We start from the raw sequence: 23,912 nt of genomic DNA, 5'->3' as shown, positions 1-23,912 counted from the left end.
TGTGATAATGGGGACAATGAAAGATAAGATTTGACAGTTGCCTTGTTTCACATTGTGTAACAGGCTGAGCGACATTAAAACAACACCGTGCTTGTGTGCATTCACATGAGAATTTAAGCAAATATTAAAAAGAAAATTAAACGTATTTGTCCAGAGTAACTAATGACTTTTAAGTAACTCAATTAATAAAAACAGTAACCAGTAACTGTACAGAGTTATTCATTTTTAATAAGTTCATTCTGAGGTTGGTCCTTAACAAACCGGGATTTGTATTAAAGACATGGAAAGAATTATGGGATTAATGCACTGTTGGTTTTGGTCTTTTCATTAAATTTGTTGACAGATACAAAATAAAGTACATATAAATTAAATTTGTCTTTAACTGAAAGAGCTATTGCAGTAGGAATATGTTCTTTAAGTGACATGGTGTGCAGACTAGCATTTCTCGCTGTCATTCATTTGTTCATATGTTTCTTTTTGGACATTTTCCTTTTTATATACTTTACATACTAACAGTCTGCTACCGGTGTAAAGCACTCTTTTCTAAACCAGCTGTTTATTTTAACTCTCTGTGTCTCGGAGCCCAGCAGCTACCATCTGATGACAGATTAGCCTCTGGGAGCAATGGCCAATCATTTCTAGCGTCTGGCGTATAGACAGTGGTTATTCAGGCCAAGATTTCCATCTTCCATTGGTCGACGTTGTTTACAGCCTGAGAAGTTTCTTTTATCACATAAGTCAAACATTTCACCACACAAAAACACAAACAATGATGTTGTAGGCGTTTTGAAGGCCAGACGACATTTTGTCTATCACCACCTCTCTGCTTGTGAATGCTGATAAATTAAAAAGCACATGTTTTGCCTCTTTTGCTTTCCACACAGACTGTTACCTACAGGCAACCAAAGCCTGCTCAGACGAGATTGGTCATAAAAAGGGAACCAGCAGGCTTACAACCCCAAAGTCCCGTCCCATGCAGAATCTGCTTTCAGAAATTACTCTATGTAATAATAATAATATATACTGCACAATTACTTACTCCAATTAACTTGGGCACTTTTTAGAGCGATGGCTCCTTTTGTGTTGTATAACTTTTCCTCTGAAGTGATTAATAAATTACAGTTCAGTTACAAAAGAGTCACTGCTCCTCCTCACTGTGTCCTCCTCCAAAGAGCATCACGCTAGAACTCTAGAAACTGTTTGGGGCCTCCCTTTTCTCTCCATGTGGCGAACATATAACACAGGAAATCACTTCAGGTTTGCACCCTCGAGGTCACCTGAACAACAGAAGATCAGAACAAGCAGACTGCACACAAGCAGCACCCGACCACCACCACCACCACCCTCTGCCTCCCATCCTCCTGAACAGCCTGCGGCCTCAGGCCAGCAGCCACCTAATTGCTGGGGAGAGGGAGTGCTTCCCTACCTCATTGCCTTGGATGATGTGATAGATCTGCCTCAGGTAGTCGCTGCCACCTGCTTTGTGGCAGACCTCCAGCAGCATCAGGCCTATTTTCTGCTCAGTCAGTTCAGCCGCAGCGACTCCGCTCTCTCTTTCTCGCTCAAACACACTAAAAGAGAAACAGAGGCGGGCAAAAGAGGAGGAGATGGGAGAGGAGACAAAAAGACAGAAGGAAAAAAAACTGTGTGAGGCAAAAGAGGAAATAAGAAGAGGGGAGGGTGTCAGCTTGATTTTGAAAACCACCCACTGGCCGAGGAAGTGTTTTCCATTTCAGAGATGCATTTGGGATACTGTTAGGAGTTTACTGTACATAAGTAATTCAGGTGAATAAAATCTCCTGAGTTTAAGATATATTTTTTCTTGTTTTTGGAGGAATCACTCTGTCAAGAGGGCAGGAAAAGAAAGAAATTCCAATGTGCTTCAATATCTCTCTGAATTCCACTAAGACCGGTCAAGGCTATCGCTGGTGAGAGTGACTAAGAAATACAAATTACTGATGGATACATAATAAAATAATTGTCACTTTTTTTCCATTACCATTCATGAGATACATGTAGGGAATTTTGACCGAAGGATGTTGCTGCACTAAAAATGATTGGTGTGTGTGTTCTTAAGCGTGTATATGTGTGTGTTATTGTGTGTCAAGGTCCTCATGCATGTACGGCCCCCAACCCTGGCAGATGCCGGCATCGTTTCCCTGCCCTTCTAGTATGGATGGATATCATTCCGCCGTCCATCAAACCTTCTCCTTCACATACACTTCCTGTCATTGTTCTCTCCCTCTCTCTCCCTTCCCTTTTGTAATTATAAGGTGGCAGAAGTGGTGTTGCCTGTCAGCCGACCCATTGGCTGCTTGACATTGAGAGTGGCGAAGGAAGAGGAGTCCCGTCTCGTCCACACACATCCCGTTCATTGCGTTGCCGGGGCGGCCCGGCGGTGGTGTTGTCGGCGGTTGGTGGCTGTGCATCCGTGTCAGCACCTGCACTGTATCCTTTCCTGTCCATCACTGTGCAGGTGAAGCAGATGATTGGATTCAGTCAGCGGGGTGATTAATGAGGGCCCCTCCGGATTTGGGACAGCCTATCAATCATGTCATTAGGGCCAATGTGCCCTGAAAGAGGCAGACCTCCGCCAAGGAATAACTGCATTCATCTTCATCTGTGTATGCATCCCGTCAGCCCAGCCAGGGTCACCATGATGGAGAACAATAATCTTCTCCTCTACAAATTACTTTGCAAAGACAAGGTGGGTGGCGCGGGGGAAGGAGGTGGGGGGGGGGGGGGGGTTACAGTTGGGAAAGGATGGAGGGAAAGTGGGATGAGGGAGCAGAGATGGGAGGGCTCACGAAGGGGCAAATGCTCTTTATAGGGGTGGGTCTGTGTGTGTGTGTGTGTGTGTGTGTGTGTGTGTGTGTGTGAGTGAAGTGCTGTTTTTTAGACTTGTTACATCCACTACACTCTCTCCCTCTCTCTCTCTCTCTCTTTGTCTCTGTGTCTCTCTCTCTCTCTCTCTCTCTCTCTCTCTGTCTGACAATGTATTCTGATTGTTTACAAGCCAGGCGTCACATCCCTGTGAAGGTTAGTTTAATGAATAGTAATGATCCCACTGAATGCCTCCGACAGGTGATACATAATCACTCTTCTTTCACTTTTCCACTCAACCCCCCTCTCTCTCTCTCCCCGCCCCTTCACCCCCCTGTTTTTCTCCTCCCTCCATTTTCATCCCCTCTTCCTGAAACAGACAGCGTTTTCCTAGAACTGGCCATAATCCACTCAAGTGTTTCTTATTTATCTATATCAGTCTTCTTCTTCTTTTTTCTTTTTAATTGTACATGTTGTGTTACAGCGCCGAATCCTGTTTTTTTTTTTTTTTACGAGGATGGATGCATCCCGACTGTTGTTATGATGAAGCGAGCGACCGGAGACACGGTTTCTGGGAACGGACAAAAACGCTGAGCCAAAGGTCACAGATCAGCCCAAAGTGAAAGCTGTTTTCCCATCACTCTGAGCCGCAGCCCACTCAGTCAGACGGCGTGTCCATCACTTACCACAACAAACACACCATCTGAGATTCATTGATCTTACTCATGGAGCTTTTTAATAAAAAATGACCTCCTCAATACTATACATCAGAAGCTGAATGCCCAATTAAAACAAAGCCTATACAAGCTGCATTTGTTTTCATTGTTTTATCCAGAATCTGTATTGAACATCAAAAGTCTGAACACACCATCAGTCAGTTTGCTCAGCTTGAACCTCGACGTTATGACTGATGATACACTGAAATTAAGTATTGGGAAATTCACTTAACAAAAAGCTGCTTTTATGATGAAGATAATCTGAATAAAGTGAATCCTTTTTTTTTTGACGGTGCACTTGAATAATCAATACCAACTGAGATTAATGAGGGAGATTACATGTATGGCATATTCCTGAACGTATGAAAAACATTAATATAAACCACATCGATACCATCCTGACCTTGACCTGTCACTTAATCCCGGCAGTTGACCTCTCACCTGTCGGAGCAGAGCTTGCGGGCTTTCTGCAGCTGCATGTTTATCCAATTGGGTCTTTTTTCCTCCAGGGCCTGCAGCACTTTGAGCACCGTGGGTTTGGGGACACCCTGCAACACAAACACAACAGACCACCAAGGTAAATAAGTAAGAAAATTGACAGTATGTAGTATGGTATCAGCGATTTTAAACATACATCAGGATCAATCTTGATTTTAAGAAGTGTTTATACCCTAAATTATGATGAACCCCTGCATTGTTATTAGTGGTTTTATTGTTATTATCGTTTTATTCAATGACCCTTAGTCCTTACTTTCTGCTGAACGTCCATGGCAGCCTGTAGGCACTCAGCCAGCACGGACAGGAAGTCCTTTGCGCCGTGATCCACGGCCAAACCGCTGATCTGTCCATTTGTGTCTGGGTTCTCCAGGCCCTGGATCAGGCAGCCCAGCAAGGCCCAGAGCAAAAGGCCCGCTGAGCGCAGCTGCCGGGCATGCTGGGTAAGGTGCTTCTCTGCCACTTGGAACAGGAAGCGAATGGGGAGAGGGACAGACGCCACAGCCATGGGCAGGTTGGTGAAAATGAAAGACATGGCTTGAATGGCAAGAGATGTTACAGCTGGAAGGAGAAAGAAGTGTTCGCTGTTAGTGTTAAAGAACAAACCTCTAGAGTTTAATAACTCTCTCGTTTTAAAAATGTGACACAGGATCCATGCATACTTTTAGTTGAAGTCTCTTTTCCCCGTGTTTCCAGTGGTGTGTAGTTCCACTCCTTGGGTATCTTGGCCAGGACACTTCCTGGTATATTAGGCTTGAGCGAGGCTCCACTCTGCTCCTCTGTGGCCTGCCAACCCATCACCATGGAGACCAGATGTGCCAGGAGGCTGTTGGTGGACTTGGTGATGATAGAGCGGATACAGCTGATCACCACAGGCGCTGTAGGCGTCATGTCTGAGGAGAAATTAAAGCAGCAAGTAAAAAAGAGTGAGTGAAAGAATAGTACACTTAAGACTGAAGTCCTACTCTATCAATAATTGATCTTTTAAAGACTTAATGTGGGAAAATAAAAGTATAGGGCTCGGGTATACAAGTTAGGCCATGACCAGTTTGTTACTCTAAGAGGGACCAAACAAAATCCACTGTGAGTGGAGTTTTTGTGGCTTTGTCTTGTAATAGTACATGTGCCGTCATCTTACCTAAAAAAAAAAAAAACTGAGAAAACAGATTTTTTGCCAAGGCAGACATGTTACCTGAAGTAAACACAGTTTTTCCTTAGTTTAAAAGTATAGCTGCATAACAAAGAATGCACTTATTCATGTATGTAGGAGCTTTAATAGTCTTCTATTAAAATACTAATCTATTACAATAAAAAGTCTAAAATCATAAAACTTTTGGTCACAGACATGCCATACTATTTACATAAAAGTAGAAGGCATATACAATTTCATGATTGCGACCAAATTATGGGGTGAGCTACATTTTATATTGTAGGTATTTTCCTAATGGGGTATTAAAAGAAGGAATAGTCCACCTTTATTGTACAACAGTCTGTGGCAGAAATGATTCAAATTGTCCAACAATGGGAAAACACAGAGGCACAGCTGCTCTTAAACTAACAGTATTTTCTTGAAATATCTACTCTCACTAAAAGAAAGTAAAACCAGGTTATATTCAGATGTGCTCTATCAAAACCAGGTGGTCTGACTCTAGAAATCTTAGCGCTCTCTCCAGGTGCACGGACTCTTTCATCGCTCTGTCCTTTCATATCCCGCTCACACTGATAGCAGAGCAGCTATACAGCTTGAAGTTGTACGGCACCCATAAACCTCCTACACAGGTCGGCTGTAAAAACCAAAGGCTACAATGTGGAGAGCTATGGCACGGGAGCGGCGGCAGTGGAAGTGTCCTGAAATCTCCAGGGACGTCTGACAAATGTGTCACCTCAGACCAAAAGAAAAAAGAAGAGAGCGGAACAAAAATAAAAAGTGTTGAGCTTATCGAAGGAGAAGCCCTCTGTGGCAGCTGAGACCTATTTTTCAAAGTTTTCAAGCTTTACACCGCCCGCTACCGTATTGACCAGTGTATTGATTTTAAACAAGCTGCAACCGTGTGATGAAACATCAGTGTAAGTGCAGAAATAGCGAAACTCTCAGTGTAATCTATGAAAGTTAACTCAGTGCACAGTTTAAATAGAAATGGGGGCACTGGGGGTATCCTGTAACCAAAATTATAATACAAAGATTTGGCACAGTCCAATAATTAAACTAATTACCCTGTGAGGATAAATGATGATTGGATGACATTGAGAATTTCTCTCTGGCTCACTCTATCACTTTTCTGTTCTTTTCCCTCTGTCGACCCCTCCCTTGCTCCGTCTCCATCCGAATGCTCTACTCCAATCACCCTAATTTATGCTGCAATAATTACCACTTGCACAGGATATAAAAATCACCACCAAAAAAGAGCTCCATACTCCACAGGAGTTCTGATTAAGCTCTGTACCAGAGAGAGGCGGAAAGAAAGACAAGAGTTGGGGAGTAATTGCAGCCTCTGGAACAGCGTATTAAAGTCATGCTTTGGCTCATGTTCATGCAATGTCAACATAAGCTGCAAAAAAAATACGATATTCTTTGAGGGCAGATTTAGTGTTTAATACATTTAGAGACATTTCATTTCCTGTTATCTGAGCTCGGTCTCAATATTTTGGGAGACGATAAACTGTTTTTCTCCAATTCATTAGGAAATGAGGATGGTACTGACTTAATATTTTATCGTCACTTAATTTTGTAGCATGAAATAGAGAACTGATGCAGTATTTAGGGCTTGAGCAAATAAGCAGCTATAAAATATTTACATATAAGTTGCTCTCCTGAAGTAAAAAAAATCTATTGTCCCAGATATATACAATCATATATTATATTACACTAAAAGGGTAGTTATGTTAATGTTTAATTTCTATTGATATGAGAACTAAACTGTGATTACAGCAATTTTCTTTTTTAGAGCAAACAATGTTTGACACACATGCAGTAATAGAGAAAACAATATGGCCTTGAGTATTACACTGAATATCAACAACTACATCTGTGTAATGTCGGTCTGTGGAGTGTGGAATCCGGACCCGAGCCCGTGAGGACCAAACAGGCTGGGTTGGGTTCGGACAACTTTTGAAATGAGACTGGGCTGATGTTTAAAGCTGCACATGTAAGTAATCGGGGAAAACAAGTGTATCAGACACGGTTTGGTTTCGGACACATACAAAACGGGTTTGGGGGTTGAGGCTATTTTTCTCTCGTTGACCCGAGCTGCACTCTTGTGTGAAGGAATGACCCCTTAAGGACAACTTTATACAGCAGCAGTAGTGACCGTACCTGCCAGTGTGTAGAGATGTTCCCATAGATGTGCCCTCTCCAGATATGGTTGAATGGCCTGAGTCAAGGCCTCTGGAAAATTATTCAAGCAGCTGAAAAGATTGAACATGGTGACTATGAAGTTGTCTCCAGCCTGGCAACTCTCAGCAGACATCTCTGAGGCGCTCTCCTGGCAAAAATCTGAAAGAGAAAAAGAAATAAAATCATTCAGGTGAAGCACTTGAATGAGCAAAAATACAAATAATTTGTGGCTGAATTAATGAAACGTGATATTCTGGAACACTTGACCCACATCAAAAAACCAGGATGCACAAAGACATGAAAAGGCTTACCCATACGAACACCTACATTCAGTTAGGAGTGTGTAGGCGAGTGTTTTTTTAGAAATAATGACTCAGAAAATATCAACCGTGTGGAGGTCAGCAGGGAGAGATGTAAAACCCGATCCTACGAAACAGCAACTGCATTTCCGTGCACAAAAACACAGTGGAAAATGTCAAGGCTGCCCAACCTGACACATGTTAACAGGAAGGGTGAACAAAAGGCATTGTGGAATAGAAGGAGGAGGAAAAAACCCACATCTGTGTTAGATGGAGAAAAACCAGACCAAAAAAAAAAAAAGAGAAAAAGAAACAGATTTCAAGGCCCCCTGGCTGTGGGATCCACAGCACATGGAGGCAGGAAGTGAAAAGGAAGAGGTTTTGACAGGGTGTCCTTGTGGGGGCTGCTGTCTGAGCATGGGGCTGAGGATGGAGGTGTGTGTGTTTGTAACCCATATGGATGTCTACACATGTGTGTTTTGTGTGCTTTCACGTGTGTGTGTGTGTGTTAAGTTGACAGGGGTTGCTGAGGAAGGGCCCATGGCTCCAGAGGTGGCAGACATCCAGAGGTCTGTCAGTCTGCTGTGTGGGAGATGACAGCTATCTGAGCGGCAGAATGTAAGCAATACAGCAGTCAAAGGGGGGGGTGGTTTGATGGGAAAAAAACATGGCTTCCGTGTGAGTAATGCTTGACTATTTTAAAATGGCAGGGCCGCATTAGCTCTGGCATTACAGGGCCAGTAATATCAGTTAATGACAGACAGGTTGGGAGCGTTGCCTCCACTCAAGGTCCAAATGATTTCCTCCGTCTCCCTCTCTCTCTCCATCTCACACTTCCTCTCAGGTCCCCTACTCTCTCTTTCTCTATCACACCCACCCACAAGCACACACTCAAAAGTGGTCAAGCACCCTGACCTACGATCAGTCTATTCAGCAGCATTATGTGGGTTGCACCGGCATCTTGTTGTCCGCCTGTCTGGTAATTGGTCCTTAAGGAGAGGGTTATCTGAATATCACTGCTGCAGTGGTCCAAGGAAACAGGGCGACTTACATTTATTTCCACTTGGGGTGCTGGAGAGCATGGCAGGTTAACTAGGTGCCTTTTAATAATGATCCCATTACGGAGCAGCAGATGACTTCGGGAAAACAGACGACAGTGAGCTGCCACGTCTCTGCGGAGCCTCCACTGCTGCCGCGGCAGCACGCAATCAATCCAGCGTGTTTGTGTCTCTGTGTCGATTTTCTCGGTTGCTCTCTCTCAATTGCTCCTCACTTGCTGTCCCTCCTTCTCTGTCTCTGAGCTTATCCAACCTTGATACATGGCCAATACATACACCTGTTTATCTTCCGGACAACCAGTCAACCAGTCACAGGGGCCCTCTCTGTAAACCTCTGTAATTGGAAGCAGACACAGCGATCATAATAAAAAGGCCGTGTGAGCGTGTGTGTGTGTAAGGGTGTGTGCATGTGCGTGTGTGTGTGTGTGTGTGTGTGTGTGTGTGCATGTGCGTGTGTGTGTGTGTGCCAGAGTTCGTCTATGTCCTGATTTAGGGATTTTGCGAAAGTGAAAACTGGTTTTGGAATTGAGGATAAGGAGTTATCCTTCTGAAATTACAGTTGACGTGTTAGCCAGCTCTATAATGAAGTAAGTGTAACTTATATAGAGATAACTAATCCATTGAAAAAAATGATTTATGTATATATATGTTATTCATCCCGAGGAAGCTTAATGCCATGTTGTTCACAGTATTAGCAATCTATGAATAAGTTCCATTCAATTTTTCACAAGTTTCTAACTTTTAATACTGCACCTAAAATTAGTGGGTATATACCCGTATGGGGAAGTGCAGTAGCTTATGGGAGTGCAGGCATTCAGTCAAGCTGTTCCTTTTGTCTGTCTGCTTCCTGGTTAATTAGCCCGTCACCGTGATAACACGCGAGAGTCAGCGCTTCCAACGTTGATTTACGGCGGCGTGCGGGGAGAAGCATTGCAGAGCCTCTGAGCCAGACTCAGACCAAGCGAGAGAACGAGACAGTGAGAGTTGTTATTAATGAGGTCGCTATAATGTGAATTAATGTGCGAGTGCACAACAGTCTTTAAAGGTTAGACTGTTGCTGGTGCGGAGGAGAGAAGAAGGGAAGGGAAAATCTTTAAAGGTCAGCTCGTGTGCTCCGCCCGGGCCTGTTGAGTGTTTATTACTCCGCTCTATTGATTTAGTGATGATGATGACCAAGGTGAAAATGATGATGATGGCAAAGATGCTGATGATAACTTCATAAAATAGATAGAGCTCATCTAAAGTCTATATAATTCGCTTAGGATCTTAGAGCACTGTAATTAAGACGCTGGTAAACACCGACCCACACGTAGCTCCTGCACGATCAGCTCTGCGGGTCCAGAATTATATAAAAATCATATTAAAGAGTTAAAGGAAGTCTAAAAGATGGAGAAGATGAAATAAGGCTTGCACATAGACAAAGTGTATGTACATGTCATACTCTGGGAGACTTACGAGAGTTTTCAAGGAGTATTCTGGGCAGGTGACAATCTCCTTCCAGCAGCACTCTTAGTAGCAACTTGGGATTGCATCCGGGGTTAGAGGTCAGCAGCCTCAGCTGGCAGGCAAAGGCTGACTGGCCCATAAGGCCGTCTCTGAGAGTGGAAAACAGAAAGACAAAGTTGACAGTTCTGCAGTGTCAGGTGAGAGCACAGATAGCAGTGCATTTAGCAAGGGGCAACAATGGAGGGGGGAAAAAGCTGCACAAGTGAAACACAAAGACGGGAGTCACAGTTGGTTTGAAGGACAATCTAGGAGGAAATGGTGCTCATGCCACGAGCGTAACTTCCCTCAGTGTCACTCACTCCTGATACAAGCTTAGTCTGCAAATGCCTTTACTCTCGCTCACTTATAGTGTGCACCGGGAAGGAATTAGCTCTAATCTTGGCCAGCTAAAAGCAAATTAACATTTGGGAGACAGCCAAATACATGAATATACAGCAATACCCCACTCCTACATCTTTTGTATAAGCAAGAGGCAGCAGGCAGCTGTGGGTAATGAGCCGTATCCTTGGTTTGTGTGTCTGTGTGTGTGTGTGTCTGTGTGTGTGTGTGTGTGTGTGTGTGTGTGTGTGTGTGTGTGTGTGTGTGTGTGTGTGTGTGTGTGTGTGTGTGTGTGTGTGTGTGTGTGTGTGTGTGCATCTAAGTGTGTGCATGTGTGCACCCTTCACTGCCTATGATCGTTGTTATGCACGTGCACAAGTGTGAAAGTATGCTAACATGCATGTGTGTGCCTGCATGTTACTTTATACATCTCAATAAAATCTAATGGAAGGAAAGGACAGAGTTTGTCTGAAGAGCGAGGAGGCGGGAGGCTGTACAGGGGGTATCTGCCCAGAAATGAACTGTTCTATTTGAGCCAGAGAGCTGGAGCAGGGTGCACCCTGCTGCTTGACTGAGGAAAACTATTCCTCGATCTGACAGCGCAATTTATGATGTCACTGGGACTGCAAATCCAGAAGAAATCCTCTTTTAACTGCTCTGATAAATCTACTCGACTACAGCGCAGGGTCAGCTTACAGAACCGAGGCACATAGAGACACAGATGCAGACACACACACACACACACACACACACACACACACACACACACACACACACACACACACACACACACACACACACACACACACACACACACACACACACACACACACACACGTGCAAAGGCAAAGCGAAGCATGAATGTGTGCAAATGCAGAAAGGCACAAAAGGCCAGAAAACACAACTTCAGCTGCTTACTTTAACAGCAATGCTGGATGATATATTTATGTGCTTTGTGATATTATTATTGTTTTATTTAATAACCATAACAGTGGGTTTTACTTTAATGGTCTGGGGAAAGATCTGGCCGCAGAGGCCGGGTCCTGGGCGAGGACCGGCGGATCTGGCCGCGGGCCCACTGGCAGGCCCCCTGGCGCCTCCGCATGCAGGCAGGAGGTGGGAGCAGAGAAATAAATAGGTCATAAAAATAAACTAATTTCAGCTCTCCGATGCTTAGGAGCAGGAGAGCGGGGGTTAGTTTGATTTGTGCTCCATCAGCACGCAATGACATCACCTCTGGCTGTGTGGGAGATGAGAGGGGACTGCACCACGGAGGTCACCACGGTAACTGGATGCACATGTACTCTGGCGTGTGCACATCTGAGCATACGCTAGCACATGCGCACCACAGTGCTCTCTGTTGACACCTCATGTGTAAAGCAAACATCATAAACATAAATAAAATAAGTGTCTGCTGCAACGGTAGTTTTTTGTTTGTTTGTATCTGTGCTGTATTAGCAGACCAACTCTAGCTTGAAGCTATGAGCAAAATCTGGTTTTACATCTACATTCAGTACTTGGTTCCAACTCCACACACACACACACATATGGTTCTCTACATACAGTGGGTGGAGGTGTGTGTTGATGGATTAGCATACCAGAGTGTGCGTGTGTGTGTGTGTGTGTGTTTGTTTGAGATCATGCATGCTGCATGTGTACCTGTTGTATGACGGGTGATAGATGGTGTGATGGGTGTGCTTTACATACCGTATGGCCTGCGCCGTGAAGAGGTCAGGGTTGATAGCGTTTAGCCAGTGTACAAAAGAGCTGTCAGGCTGCTGTGGCATGGATTCCTTTGCAGGATTAATCATAAATGTCCTGGAGGAAATGAGATTGCATGGGACAGCTTTTAACAATATATTTTCAATATCCCCAAAAATCGACCTGCACCTTTTTATTGCAATAGTGCTTCAGGTAGTGATATCACACCACAAAATATTGCTGAGTCCTCCCTTGTAATTTACTTTTTAACATTGGAAGCCCCCCCCTGTTTTTATAAATCTGGTGTCTAAATTCATGGTCATTAAGGAAACACTTGGTTCCAGTCTCAGGTTTTATCTCTGGTCATTTCAGTACAAAACCAATGATATAACAAGAAAGACACTCAGAGAGCGCACACCTCCTCAAAGGCTAATGCCATATCTCTCCATGTTAGACCCTGTTCAGACCTGGTATTAACATCCACACTTAGTGATCCAATCACAAGAGGTCAGCTCTACTAGTACAGGCATGAAGGCCCCCATATGCGACCTCAGACCAGTTGGGCAAAGTCTGGGACGCATGTGCCAACATTCTTTTTGCTTTGTGAATGCAATAAGTCTTTCTCCCTCTCTTAATCTCTCTGTTTTACTCAGCCTGCACACACAGACACACAAACACACAAACAGATACATACACAAGCATTGTCATCGAACAAATCCACAAACTCAGACTGGGTAAAAAAAAAAAAAAACTTTGGCAAACTTAAGTCGGTCCACTTCTGTTGGAATCTGCCAGGACGGATGTTAGTACCAGGTCTGAATAGGGGCTTAAATACAGTGATAAAAACTCTGTATCCCAATGTTTATATGGATATTTCATGAAAAGCTGCACTGAAAAAGAATAACCTCCCTGGTGGAGGTAATTCAGAGTTCATATTTCACCGGAATGTAAGTTGAAAAACAGAAAAAGGATGAAGCGCATACAAACCTATGCAGCAAAGTTAGAGGAGCCGTGACAATGACGAGGACTGTCAGGAGTTGCCCACACAGGCTGTGGATCTGGTACGGCCAGTCTGATCCACCCGCGACTATGGCGACCGCTGACGAAGGGTTGGCACGCAACAAGGCCTCGGGACTTTCGCACAAACTCCACATGAGCTGCTCCACATACAGCAACATCGCTGTGATGTCCCCTCTAGGACACACAAGGAGCAAAGAGTGAAGGTGAATGTGGAGATGAAAACGGAAAGGATGAGTTGGGGCGGGAATATGTGAGATCATGTGAAAAAAAAAAAAGCGAGGGAGAAAGAGGCGGTGAAAGTGAACGTCTCTGTCTTTAGAGGCTGGCACCCACCATTACATCACGACATAACTGGCTCATTGCACAAGCAGTCAGACAACAGAACCTCCTGGTGATTTTACTGCTGGAAAGTTAAGTGTACTGCTGGCTTTGGATTTCACTATAAAAGTCACTGCCTTTACGTTTAAATGCCCATAAATCTGTTTCCTCAATTGGTCTGGGAGAGCTGCTCATCATCGCTCATCTACTCGTCCCTGCTTCCCTGTGGCCTGAATCGATATGAGGCACAAGGAGACGGGCTGATACAGGAGAGCTGAGGCGGCGTAAGAGTCCCAGTGTGAGATCTGTCCAAATAGGGAACCTGGAGAAGCTTTGAAAAGTGATCTGTTTTAACTAGCCTTACACTTTATTACTGTCACCTCAGAAACACACACATTTACCAAGCAACATAAAGCAGGCTTTGTGATGACATCATGCTGCCTGTGCATACTGCACTTCGTCTAGGTCACTCCTTCATCCGCCCAATGTGTGTCACAGTTTTACCTGTTCATTGTCATCCTTCAGCTATTTGGGGGAGAAAGGAGACAATGACAGGGTGAAGGAACCTGCACAGAGTTGTGCCTATTGCACAGTAACGTTAAGTTAATTCCTAACATTGTACGACCTCCACCATGAGGCCTACAGGAGCTGGGTGAAACTAGGACAACTTCATTGTGTACATTCATGTAGATTATACAGAGACGTATAGTGAGGACGGTAAAGCGAGAATTACGCAGTTTGACACATTAGATCTACAGGGAGTTCAGAGGAATCCATTTTGATGGGAAACAAATATGCCTCCTGAGGTTCAAAGTGCTATTCACACAACTGAGTGAAATAAAGTATCGCTACAAGGTCCATTTAGTGGCTGTTCTGAAGCTTTTTATCACATCACATGTTCAACATCAGCAGATGAAGTTTTCCTACTTGTCGTACTCGTGATATACTAGGTGCTCTCATTTACATTTCTTTACTAAGTACTTTAAGCACCTCTCGTCCTTGTTGCCTTAAAAGCTAAGGGTTTAGATTGCCTTCTCAACTGCTGTTTCCGAGGTCAAGACTAAACTTTGAACCTGTGCTGTTAAGCCAACATTAACAGGAAGTCTTTAAAGCTAAAGGACCTTGACGTGAGATTGCTTTCTTAATTACCATCCCATTATACTGCAGCCAGGATAAAATCTTCTCTTACGGTATATGCATTGTGATATTGTGAAATATACTGGCATAAAATGTGATTGTGTACATTTTCTATCAATTTGGTTTAGAGGGAAATAACCTGAGGTGTGTGTTTTGTTTGGGTGAATCCAGTGAATTAAATAGAGGTAGAAAATAAAATTGGTGTTAACTCTGTGATTCCAAAATTGGCATTAACAGAAACTTATTTTTCATCCAAACTCCACATTGATAGTCCCTGGCCAAGCTGGTAATTGAATAGGTAACCTTCTTTCTTTGAGGTGATGGTGCACCACCATGAAACCATTGTGCTTTTTACAGCTTTTTGAAGCTTCTGTATGTAAACACTGGAGAGTTAATCTGCCGCAAAGGAAGCCCCTCTCTCCTGAATGCTTCATCAGAAGTCCGGCTGATATTTCCCTCTCTTTGTGATGTCATGTGACATCAAAATGCTCCACATTTTCATTATGAACACCTAGAGGCTCGTATGACACTCCTCATTACAAAGCCAAGTAAAGCAGGAATGGAGGTCGACATTTTCTACAGGAGCTGGAAGCAGTTGACCAACCAAATGTCTTATATGTTTTAAAATTTGAATGGGTACAGACAATTCTGATTGTGGAAAAATATACATTATTATATCAAATCATCCGTGTTTTTAAGTGTTTCATCAAAGCGTACAGACCCATGTAGCAGTGTAGATATATATTTGGGGGTGCTATTATGTCAGTAGAAGTCTAGTTTGTAAGAATCTAAAATTAATTCTCAGAGAGGTCAAGATGGTAAACGATAGAATACCTGATTTGCAGATGTCTCTTGTATGAAGGCTGGGCCCGGGCGTATCTTTGCACCAGTGTTAATAAAGTCTCTGACAGCACCTGGCCAAGCACATCCTTAGCAAACTCAGGCGGAAGGACTGCCCACAGGTCGCTGCGGAGCCCACACAGGAAATAGAACCACATCTGCACTGAGAAGGAACAGCGCTCGCCCTGTAGATGAAAGCAGTGAGAGAGAAAGATGAAGATATATTGTGATATGGACATTGACATTGAAGGGGGGGGAAAGCAGAGAGGAGGAGATATAAAGAGAGTGAGGGAGAAAACATGAAGGAAAAGAAAGAGGGAGACAGAGACAGAGGCAGTTCTGTCAACACCAGGATGTCTCAGTGGTCACGCCACCTGCACTCTGCACCTGGGCTTCTTCCCCCACTGGGAATTTAGACTGCTTTAAAGTCCTGAACTGGAGAACACATCACAACGGGCACACACATACACACTCACATACACAGAGGAAATGAGAACTATTCTGAATAAAGTGAGCAAAGCCATCAAAACTGAGAGGACAGATAGACAGAGAGAGAGATGGAGAGAGAGAGAGAGAGAGAGAGAGAGAGAGAGAGAGAGAGAGAGAGAGAGACAGAGACAGAGACAGAGAGAGAGAGAGAGAGAGAGAGAGAGAGAGAGAGAGAGAGAGAGAGAGAGAGAGAGAGAGAGAGAGAGAGAGAGAGAGAGAGAGAGAGAAGGGGATTATTATCATGGCATCCTGCAGCTTTTTCAGAAAACGACTCATTCATTAAACCTTCCTCTACCATCTCAACTCACTGTAAATCCACAATTAACCTCAAACAACAATCTGCTTCAGTGGATGGTTTGTAAGTGTGTGTTTGTGTGTGTGTGTGTGTGTGTTTGTGTGTGTTGAAGACACTGAAGCGTCCACACCTCCACTTCCTCATCATACCGTTCAGTCCCTTCTCAACTTCTCCCCACTTCACCTCCTCTATCTCATATTTTAGTCCTCTCCATGCCCCCCCATCCCTCTCTAACCTGGAGCCAGTCATTTAGGGATCGCTCGTTGATGGGGAGCGTGACCAAGCTCTATGTCCGGGATTAGCCCCCCATCCTCCGCCTGTGGACTCAGTTGAGCAAACGCAGACATGGATGTTGGCTCAAAACCAAGGGCGGCTGCGACTAGATGTGCGGCTGAGATATTCTATCCCTCCGTTTGAGGCAAAACTTTGTTTCACCAGCAAGGTCAACTATGAACAAATTCCTATTAGGGATGACAACCTGGCAAGAGTGAACATTGAGTCAGGGACAGGGAATTGAGGACGGAATAAACCCTGCTTGAAATGTTTCATTTTCTTCAGACATATGTTGCTACCATGGCCTATTCAATATTTCTTCGCCAACAGCTATTTGTGTGTCAATATCAATATAAAATAACAAAAAGAAAGAAAAAGGCAAGCTGGAGAGGGGTCTCTCCGGAGCTGCACTGAGCTGTGAAGGAGCCAAGGCACAGGGCTGTGCATCCAGGAGATGGAAACCTGGTAGATACAACTACACATACACACATCAAAAATACAGATACATACATACATACATACTCATAACAAATGAAACACACATCCCGAGATGCTGCTGCACACCCACACGTGCATTCATCTGTACAGATGCACAGCCATGCTTAAACAAAAGCACACACCTGCACACAGCAGGTCTGTCTGACACCAGTGACCCAGGGAGGTAGGGAGGAACAAAGGGAGGGAAAAAAGGCACAAGCGGGGTAAAGTAAGAAAGAGAGGCGAGGTTTAGATTGGTTTAAGGGCATGAAGGTAGGGGAGTTCCAGGGGCCCTATGCTGTTTCCAGACGGTCCCAGTGTAGACTGCAGACTTCAGACAGCTGAATCCCTGGAGCCCCCGGGGCAGCATGGAAGCCACAGATGTTCTCAGGGAGCTCAGAGTCGAAGGCTCGGTTAGAAGAGGGAGCGTAGGAGGTAAAGGTGCATTGTGGGAATGAAAAGAAGAAGCAGGGAAAGCTCCAGAGCATAACTCCTTGAGTTCCTCGAATTCTACTGAACAAGTCTGCTAAGACACGTGGCATTGAAATTATTCACCTTTTTACAATGAATGTAATGAAATAAATACCAAACAATACTGGGGCTGTTTTATGTCTTACTGACTTTTTTTGTGGTAAAAACTTATTTTATCATATAAGAGTTCAGGATAAATCATGTTTCAAGGCACATTAGGTAAAAAAAAGAACATTAAACAATATAAACGTCAGGACATTTTACCTCGTAGAAGGGTTTGGGGTCAGCCCACTGGTGACTCTCTGCATCATGAAGAATGCAGGAAGTGCAGGCCTGGACAAAATAGCTGGTCAGCTGGTTTTTCAAGGCATCTACCGTTTCTTGGTACTTCTGTATAGGCAGTAAGGTCAGGGGTCTAGACAGTAATACAAAAGGCACAGATGGGGTCAATGATCACAATCTGTTATTTCAGATGCATAAATGACGGCTGTTTATTCAGGAAGCCACCAAACAACCCGTGAGGTGAAATGATTCGATGAAAGAACCGATGATTTATGGTCAAAGTTTAGTGTGACATTTCATATCCTTTAAATCTGCCTGCCTTGATACTTTCCAGAGAGAGGCAAGAGTTTAACGGGGGTGCGAGGAGGCTTAAATCCGGGGGGACAGAATGGTGGAGAGAGGAATTTATGACGAGAGGGGGCACAGTGCAGGTGGAGGGGTGCGAGGTGGGACAACAGGGGCACCGAGGGCACCTGAAACGCCTTTAGAGGGGGATCCGCAGAGAGCAGAGGTTACGGGGATATTATGAGGCATAAAAACTCACCAGATGTAGACATAATATGGGTGTCATTACCACCTGTCAATCATTTCCTCTCCTTTTTTTAGACTTTCGGGACCCCTCCTCTGGATCTCATTGTACATTTTCCTTTACATTTTAAAAACCCTTCAGAAACGTTCTGTTTTCTGTCCATATTTCTAAACTCACAAACTTTGGGTATGTCTTTAACCTATCACTTCTTTGGTTCACTGCTTATTAAGTATTTATAACATGACTTGGATTGAAGTGAAGTGAAAAATCATTAAAATTGAAACAGAGGAACTATCTTTGTCATCCATCTTTACATACAGTGGTTTACACTGTAGATCAGTGAATCTGGTCCCATTTGGAATTTTCTCTGTGATTCTATCACAAAGCAACACACATTCAAATCCTTATATTAAACTGTGGAGCAAAATCAGGCTTAGACTAAAGATGCTTGGATGGACAGAGGGACACATGTTGCAGATATCAATATGATAGACACATCATATACAACTTCCCTCCCATGCCACAATAACAACAACCATATGTCGTCCTTACACTTTAGCTGCAGGAGTATTTGGATCTTTCAGCCTGCCGTGGTAGTGCTCCAGTCTTTGGTGCACATAAATGCAAGAGGCCAGCAGAGTGGGCAGGTTCTTCACAGGCGCAGAGGCTGGTACCGCCAGGGCCCTCTCCTGTAGGCGGCCCAACACGGCAAAAGCTGCCCTTCCACATGCCTCCACGAAGCTCGATCGCACCTCCAGGAGAGAGCCGTCTCTGCAGGCTGCTGCCAAGGGTAGTAAGGCGTCCAACTCGGCCACGATCGTTGCACAAAACTGAAGGGTGAGATGGGGGAAGAAGATCTCAGCAACAGAGGGAAAATCATTTCAGTAAGAAGAGAAATGGAGAGAAAACCCCACCAGTAATATAACTCATCAGTTGTAAATAATGGAGTATTTGCAAGGAGACAACTGAATGTTAAGGTCTCAGAACTGAGCAGGGCTTTTCACATGGATCTTTCCCTCACATTGTGCCAGTCATTACAGCTGAGATGCTGTGCATTTGTAGAATACAGATGTCTAAAACAACATGCCCTCCACATAAACCTGGCTGCTGAGCATGCATTATTGGTATCAGGTCAAATAAAACCTTTACTTTGGATGAAACTTCAGCACTTGTCTTACTTTATAGCATCGCGTTAACCACATTCAAACAGAAAACGTTAGGAAGAGGTGGGGTGTCAGACGTGCTGAGAGGAGAGAAACAGAAAAGGTCAGGCAGAGGTTAGAGAGTGAGAGAGAGAGGGAGGAAGGGAGAGAGAGATAGAGAGCGCTGTTTCAGCAATGTAAAAGACCTACATCTTATTCTATTAACTGCCAGAGCAACAACCAAGACTTATCTCTTTTATCCACATTAGTCCTGGAGAGAGGCCTTAAGGGATGGGGCTGCTGCACCTTGCTCTCTCTCCCGGGGTTGGGAGAGTGGCTGATCAAGGCGTATTGAGATAGTTGAGTGTGTGAGCTCGCAGAGACGCAGATAAGCATTCTGGGTATTAGCCGGCACTTACTTAACATTGAAATCTTAATTTTTCAATTAATACAATGATAACAGTGTGTGAATCAGCATGGCTGACACAATACTGCACTGATTTATTCCTTACCTGGTGAAACAATTTAGCAAATGTGGCACTAGACTAGTTTGTGTGTGTGTGTGTTTGTGTGGTTCACGTATTACATTATGGAGACTTTCATCCTTATGAGGACAAAAAGCAAGTCCCAACATAAATCACTAAGGTGAAAACATAGGGTTAAGTCAAGGTAAAGTTAAATTAGATGCAGGTAGGGGTTTAGGTTAAGATAAGGTTATAGTTAGGTGGTAGTGCAATAGTTTTAACACATATTCTGCAGACTGCAGAGAGCAAGGCTCACATCCAGACACACACCCACACACACACCTTGAACACACCTTGAACACCACTGCCTCTGCCGCCTCATGTGCTTCTTATTGACATTGCATTGAGCCCATGTGAAAGACGATCAGGCAAGTGCCAGGGAGTCACACATGTGTCTGAGTTTAAATCCAAATTTATACAGCCATACATGTGAGTTATGTGTCAGGCAGATTCTTAAAAATCTCCTTAAATCTCCTTCAAACAAAGCATATTTTCCATATTCCCTGGAACTATTAAGCCAGGTCACGCTGAAGGTATAAAAAAACATCACCGTAACTCAGAAACCTCGATGCCAGTTTAATCAATCAATCACTCACAGCATGTATTACTTGTGTCGAGAATCAGGCACTCTATTACATGACTTAATGTGGAGCTGGCTGGAAAGTTCGACATCCTGTCAGATCAAGGCTCCGGCGTGTGTACACAATTGACAATCCCACAATCTCTTTACACAATTCCCCCCCGAAAAAAAGCTTCCAGTGTGGTTAAAAGGCCTGGGAACAATGGCCGTTTGGACAATTAAGTCAATATCTGACTGCATGTAGTCATTAGGAGCTTAGCTTTGAGAGAGAGGGAGAGAGAAGGCAGAGGAAGACAAAACGCAGCAGCATTACCAGGGTGATGGAGAGAGCCTGGAGAAGTATCTCATACACGTACAGTGTTGGCGTGCACGCACACATACACACACACACAAACACATTGAGCAGACAGTCCTCCTCACATACACACTCACACAAAAAACAAAGCGCACGCATGCGTCCATGCCGAATTCAGGCTGAAACCTTAACTAGCTGAGATCAAAGCCTGGAAACCCACCAGGACTATTGCAGCAAGGTGAAAGAGATTGTATGAAGTTTTTAAGTGCTCGAGAAGCCTGTTTGTGTGTGTGCTGAATTCAGACTAGACAGACAAGTGCAGAGCTGAACACGCAGGTGAGGGGTTCGGCGTAGTCTGAATACAGAAGAGGCACTTCTGTTGCTGTAATAGAGAGCTCGCATCAAGGTTAGAGGGGCCCACCCAAACAAGTAGAGTTCAATTCCAGGTTCTGACAGGAGGGCGAGTTCCAGCTGCTGAACGCAGGGTATTTGGCATTCAGCACGCATCGGACTGCCAATGAAAAAAAAAAGGGCACTATCTAAAGTACTCTGATGGATGAACAGTATCCTGGCAGCCTGCATATGTATAGTAATACAGACAGTGAAGTGGGTTCACGTGAAAAAAAAACGGGGGGATTGAGGTATGAACATATGAATATAAATGTGTGAAATATTGATCCATCATAATGCCTTTAAACCGGCCATATTTCACGCTCACATCTTGTACAGTAATTTGCTCTCTGCTCAAACACCGGAGCTAGTGTCAAAAAAGGACAGGGGAGGGGGGAAATATATATAATATCTCACGGCCTTGTCTTGGATGTCTGTCTGGCTCGGTGCTACTGAATGCAAATGCATGCATGTATAACCTTTGGGCTGAAAGAGCCTCATCTTTAAAGCGTTGACCTACACGTAAATATGTTGTAGAGGTTCTGAGCAAAGACAAATTCTGACACTCGTTAGTAATGAAAGCCACATCGACTGTCAGTGTTAGGAGGAGGAGGAGGAGGAGGAGGAGGAGGAGGAGGAGGAGGAGGAGGAGGAGGAGGAGGAGGAGGAGGAGGAGAGAAGAGAGGTGAGGCAGTAATGATAAGAGTCTGCACAGTGTGAAGTGTAGAGGAGAGGTGTGGGTAGCAGAGGAGTTGAGAGGAAGATGGAGGAATGTGACTGAAGAAGAGTTCGAGGGAGAATCGGGAGGAGAAGTTTGCTGGTTTTTCAGAAATAATAAAATTAGCAGGAAGATTCAGGGGGGTTTGACACCTGACATGGTCATGGGCCGAACCAAGGTTCATGTCTTTGTTACATTGTTCACATTCAATCTTGTGTTGGTTTCACATTGTAATTTAGAGAGTGGACGAAAGACATTTGTTTGACTTACGTCCTGTCGTCATCACCAGTCGACTTGATATTAACTGGTAAAAACTAGTCGTTCTATGTGCACTGAGAAGATTAATTAACTGCATTGTTAGTTCCATTGCAACTGTAATATCATTATTGTATTACCAACAGCCTAATGAACGTCCTTGTTGCTCAAACATTACATGGTTGGGGGCAAAGACAAGCAGTCCTGCAATTGGCTTCAGCTTCTTTTTCTTCTCCCATAGTTTAATGCCGTGTCAACTCCCTGCAATTGGTCCAAAAGTCTGAATTGAAAGTATGATGGTCTGGACCATGCAAGGTTGGTGTGAAAGAAAAAAAACTACATGGTGTCTCAAAGACTTGGGATCCTAAGAGGAGTAAGAGCACTAATCCTGGTCTCACATCAGACACTGGACTCTCTCCTGAGAAAAGTCCATCTCCGGTGTCTACTTCACCTCCCCCTGCCTTTTCCCAGGCCCTCTCTTCTCAGGGCTCCTCTCGCACTATCCCTTCTTTATCCTCTTCTCTACCCACTCCTCTTTGCCTTTGTGATTCAACCTCTGTATACATCTGTATCATCTGTATACCCTATATACCTTCCCCTATTCAGCGCCCTTCTCTACACACCACCTCATAATAACACCCTTACTGGTTCTTGGTTTCCTCCCGTCTCTCCTTTGTCCCCGGAGTCCTCCCATTTAAGTAATACTGATGACTCTTCCCAAGGCCCTTTCTGATCCAGAGTGTCAACTGTGTCGAGCCCAAATCATTTGGGCTTTCTATTATCGAGGGTGCTTTCCTTTGGGGCTACAAAAACCATTAATCTCTCTGAGTCTGGTTGGTGTGTGTCGACCTGCATTGTTCAGTCAGGTGGATAAAGGAGGATGAATAGAACAGAGACAGCAGGGTGTATGGTAAAACATGCTCATGCACACGGTATATTAGGGACGGACCTAGAGAGGGTTTCTAAAATCGATGGAATATTCCCAAGTTGAATGAATTCTTTTTCTTTGACATTTTATAAAACGTTGAATAGGAAAAGTGAAGACAAGAGCAATAAACTATACAAACAGTACTTGCTGATGATGATTCCAAAGATTAACGTACTTTTACATTTATGTCTCATAGTTCACAAAGGCACCTCATACTACAGTCTGTACTAGTGGTCATCTGGAATGCTGCATCTGTCTTTACTATGCACCTTTTAGCATCTCAACTATCTGTGGGCAGTAGTTTTCGAAAGTCACAAGTTAATTAATTTCTATTTAATGCTGTGAAATAATGAGGAGGCATATTAAATCATCTTAATTAAGTTAGATCTGCTCCATGAAGAAACATATCCTAAAGTCCTTTAAGAGCTTGATCAAAGGAACACCTAACACTAATGATTGGTCAGTATCTGATTATTTATGAGCCTGGGAACACAACTTGATAAATGTTCTACTTTACCATCTAAACTGCAAACTTCAGACCTTAAAATTGAGATGTAATCCACCATTAAAGCATCACTGCAAACTAGTAAGACAAAAAGGTGAGCTAATGCACTTTCCTGACAGAGAAAAGGAAAATGAATTCCTATGCACCACTGCTTTTGGAAACCTGAACCTTTGTCCTTGCTACTAAGTTTGTTG

General features: G+C 43.9%; 1 protein-coding gene across 1 annotated transcript in view; it reads right to left on the bottom strand.

Annotated features, from left to right (window-relative positions):
• The window catches only part of kiaa0825 (KIAA0825 ortholog), a 120,661-nt gene that overhangs the window by 71,304 nt on the left and 25,445 nt on the right, over window positions 1-23,912 (bottom strand). Inside the window, exons 10-20 of the mRNA XM_061071589.1 lie at window positions 18,934-19,211; window positions 17,835-17,985; window positions 15,560-15,750; window positions 13,238-13,444; window positions 12,257-12,367; window positions 10,181-10,320; window positions 7,348-7,527; window positions 4,697-4,927; window positions 4,291-4,595; window positions 3,981-4,087; window positions 1,427-1,571 (exon numbers count right to left, since the gene is read on the bottom strand). Of these exons, the coding sequence (XP_060927572.1) occupies window positions 1,427-1,571; window positions 3,981-4,087; window positions 4,291-4,595; window positions 4,697-4,927; window positions 7,348-7,527; window positions 10,181-10,320; window positions 12,257-12,367; window positions 13,238-13,444; window positions 15,560-15,750; window positions 17,835-17,985; window positions 18,934-19,211 (2,046 nt within the window). The remainder of the gene's footprint in view (window positions 1-1,426; window positions 1,572-3,980; window positions 4,088-4,290; window positions 4,596-4,696; window positions 4,928-7,347; window positions 7,528-10,180; window positions 10,321-12,256; window positions 12,368-13,237; window positions 13,445-15,559; window positions 15,751-17,834; window positions 17,986-18,933; window positions 19,212-23,912) is intronic.

This window comes from Limanda limanda, chromosome 5 (assembly GCF_963576545.1).
Source record: "Limanda limanda chromosome 5, fLimLim1.1, whole genome shotgun sequence".
Taxonomy (NCBI): Eukaryota; Metazoa; Chordata; class Actinopteri; order Pleuronectiformes; family Pleuronectidae; genus Limanda; species Limanda limanda.
The sequence above is the reverse complement of the archived record's forward strand: the minus strand, read 5'-3'. Positions and strand labels throughout refer to the sequence as shown.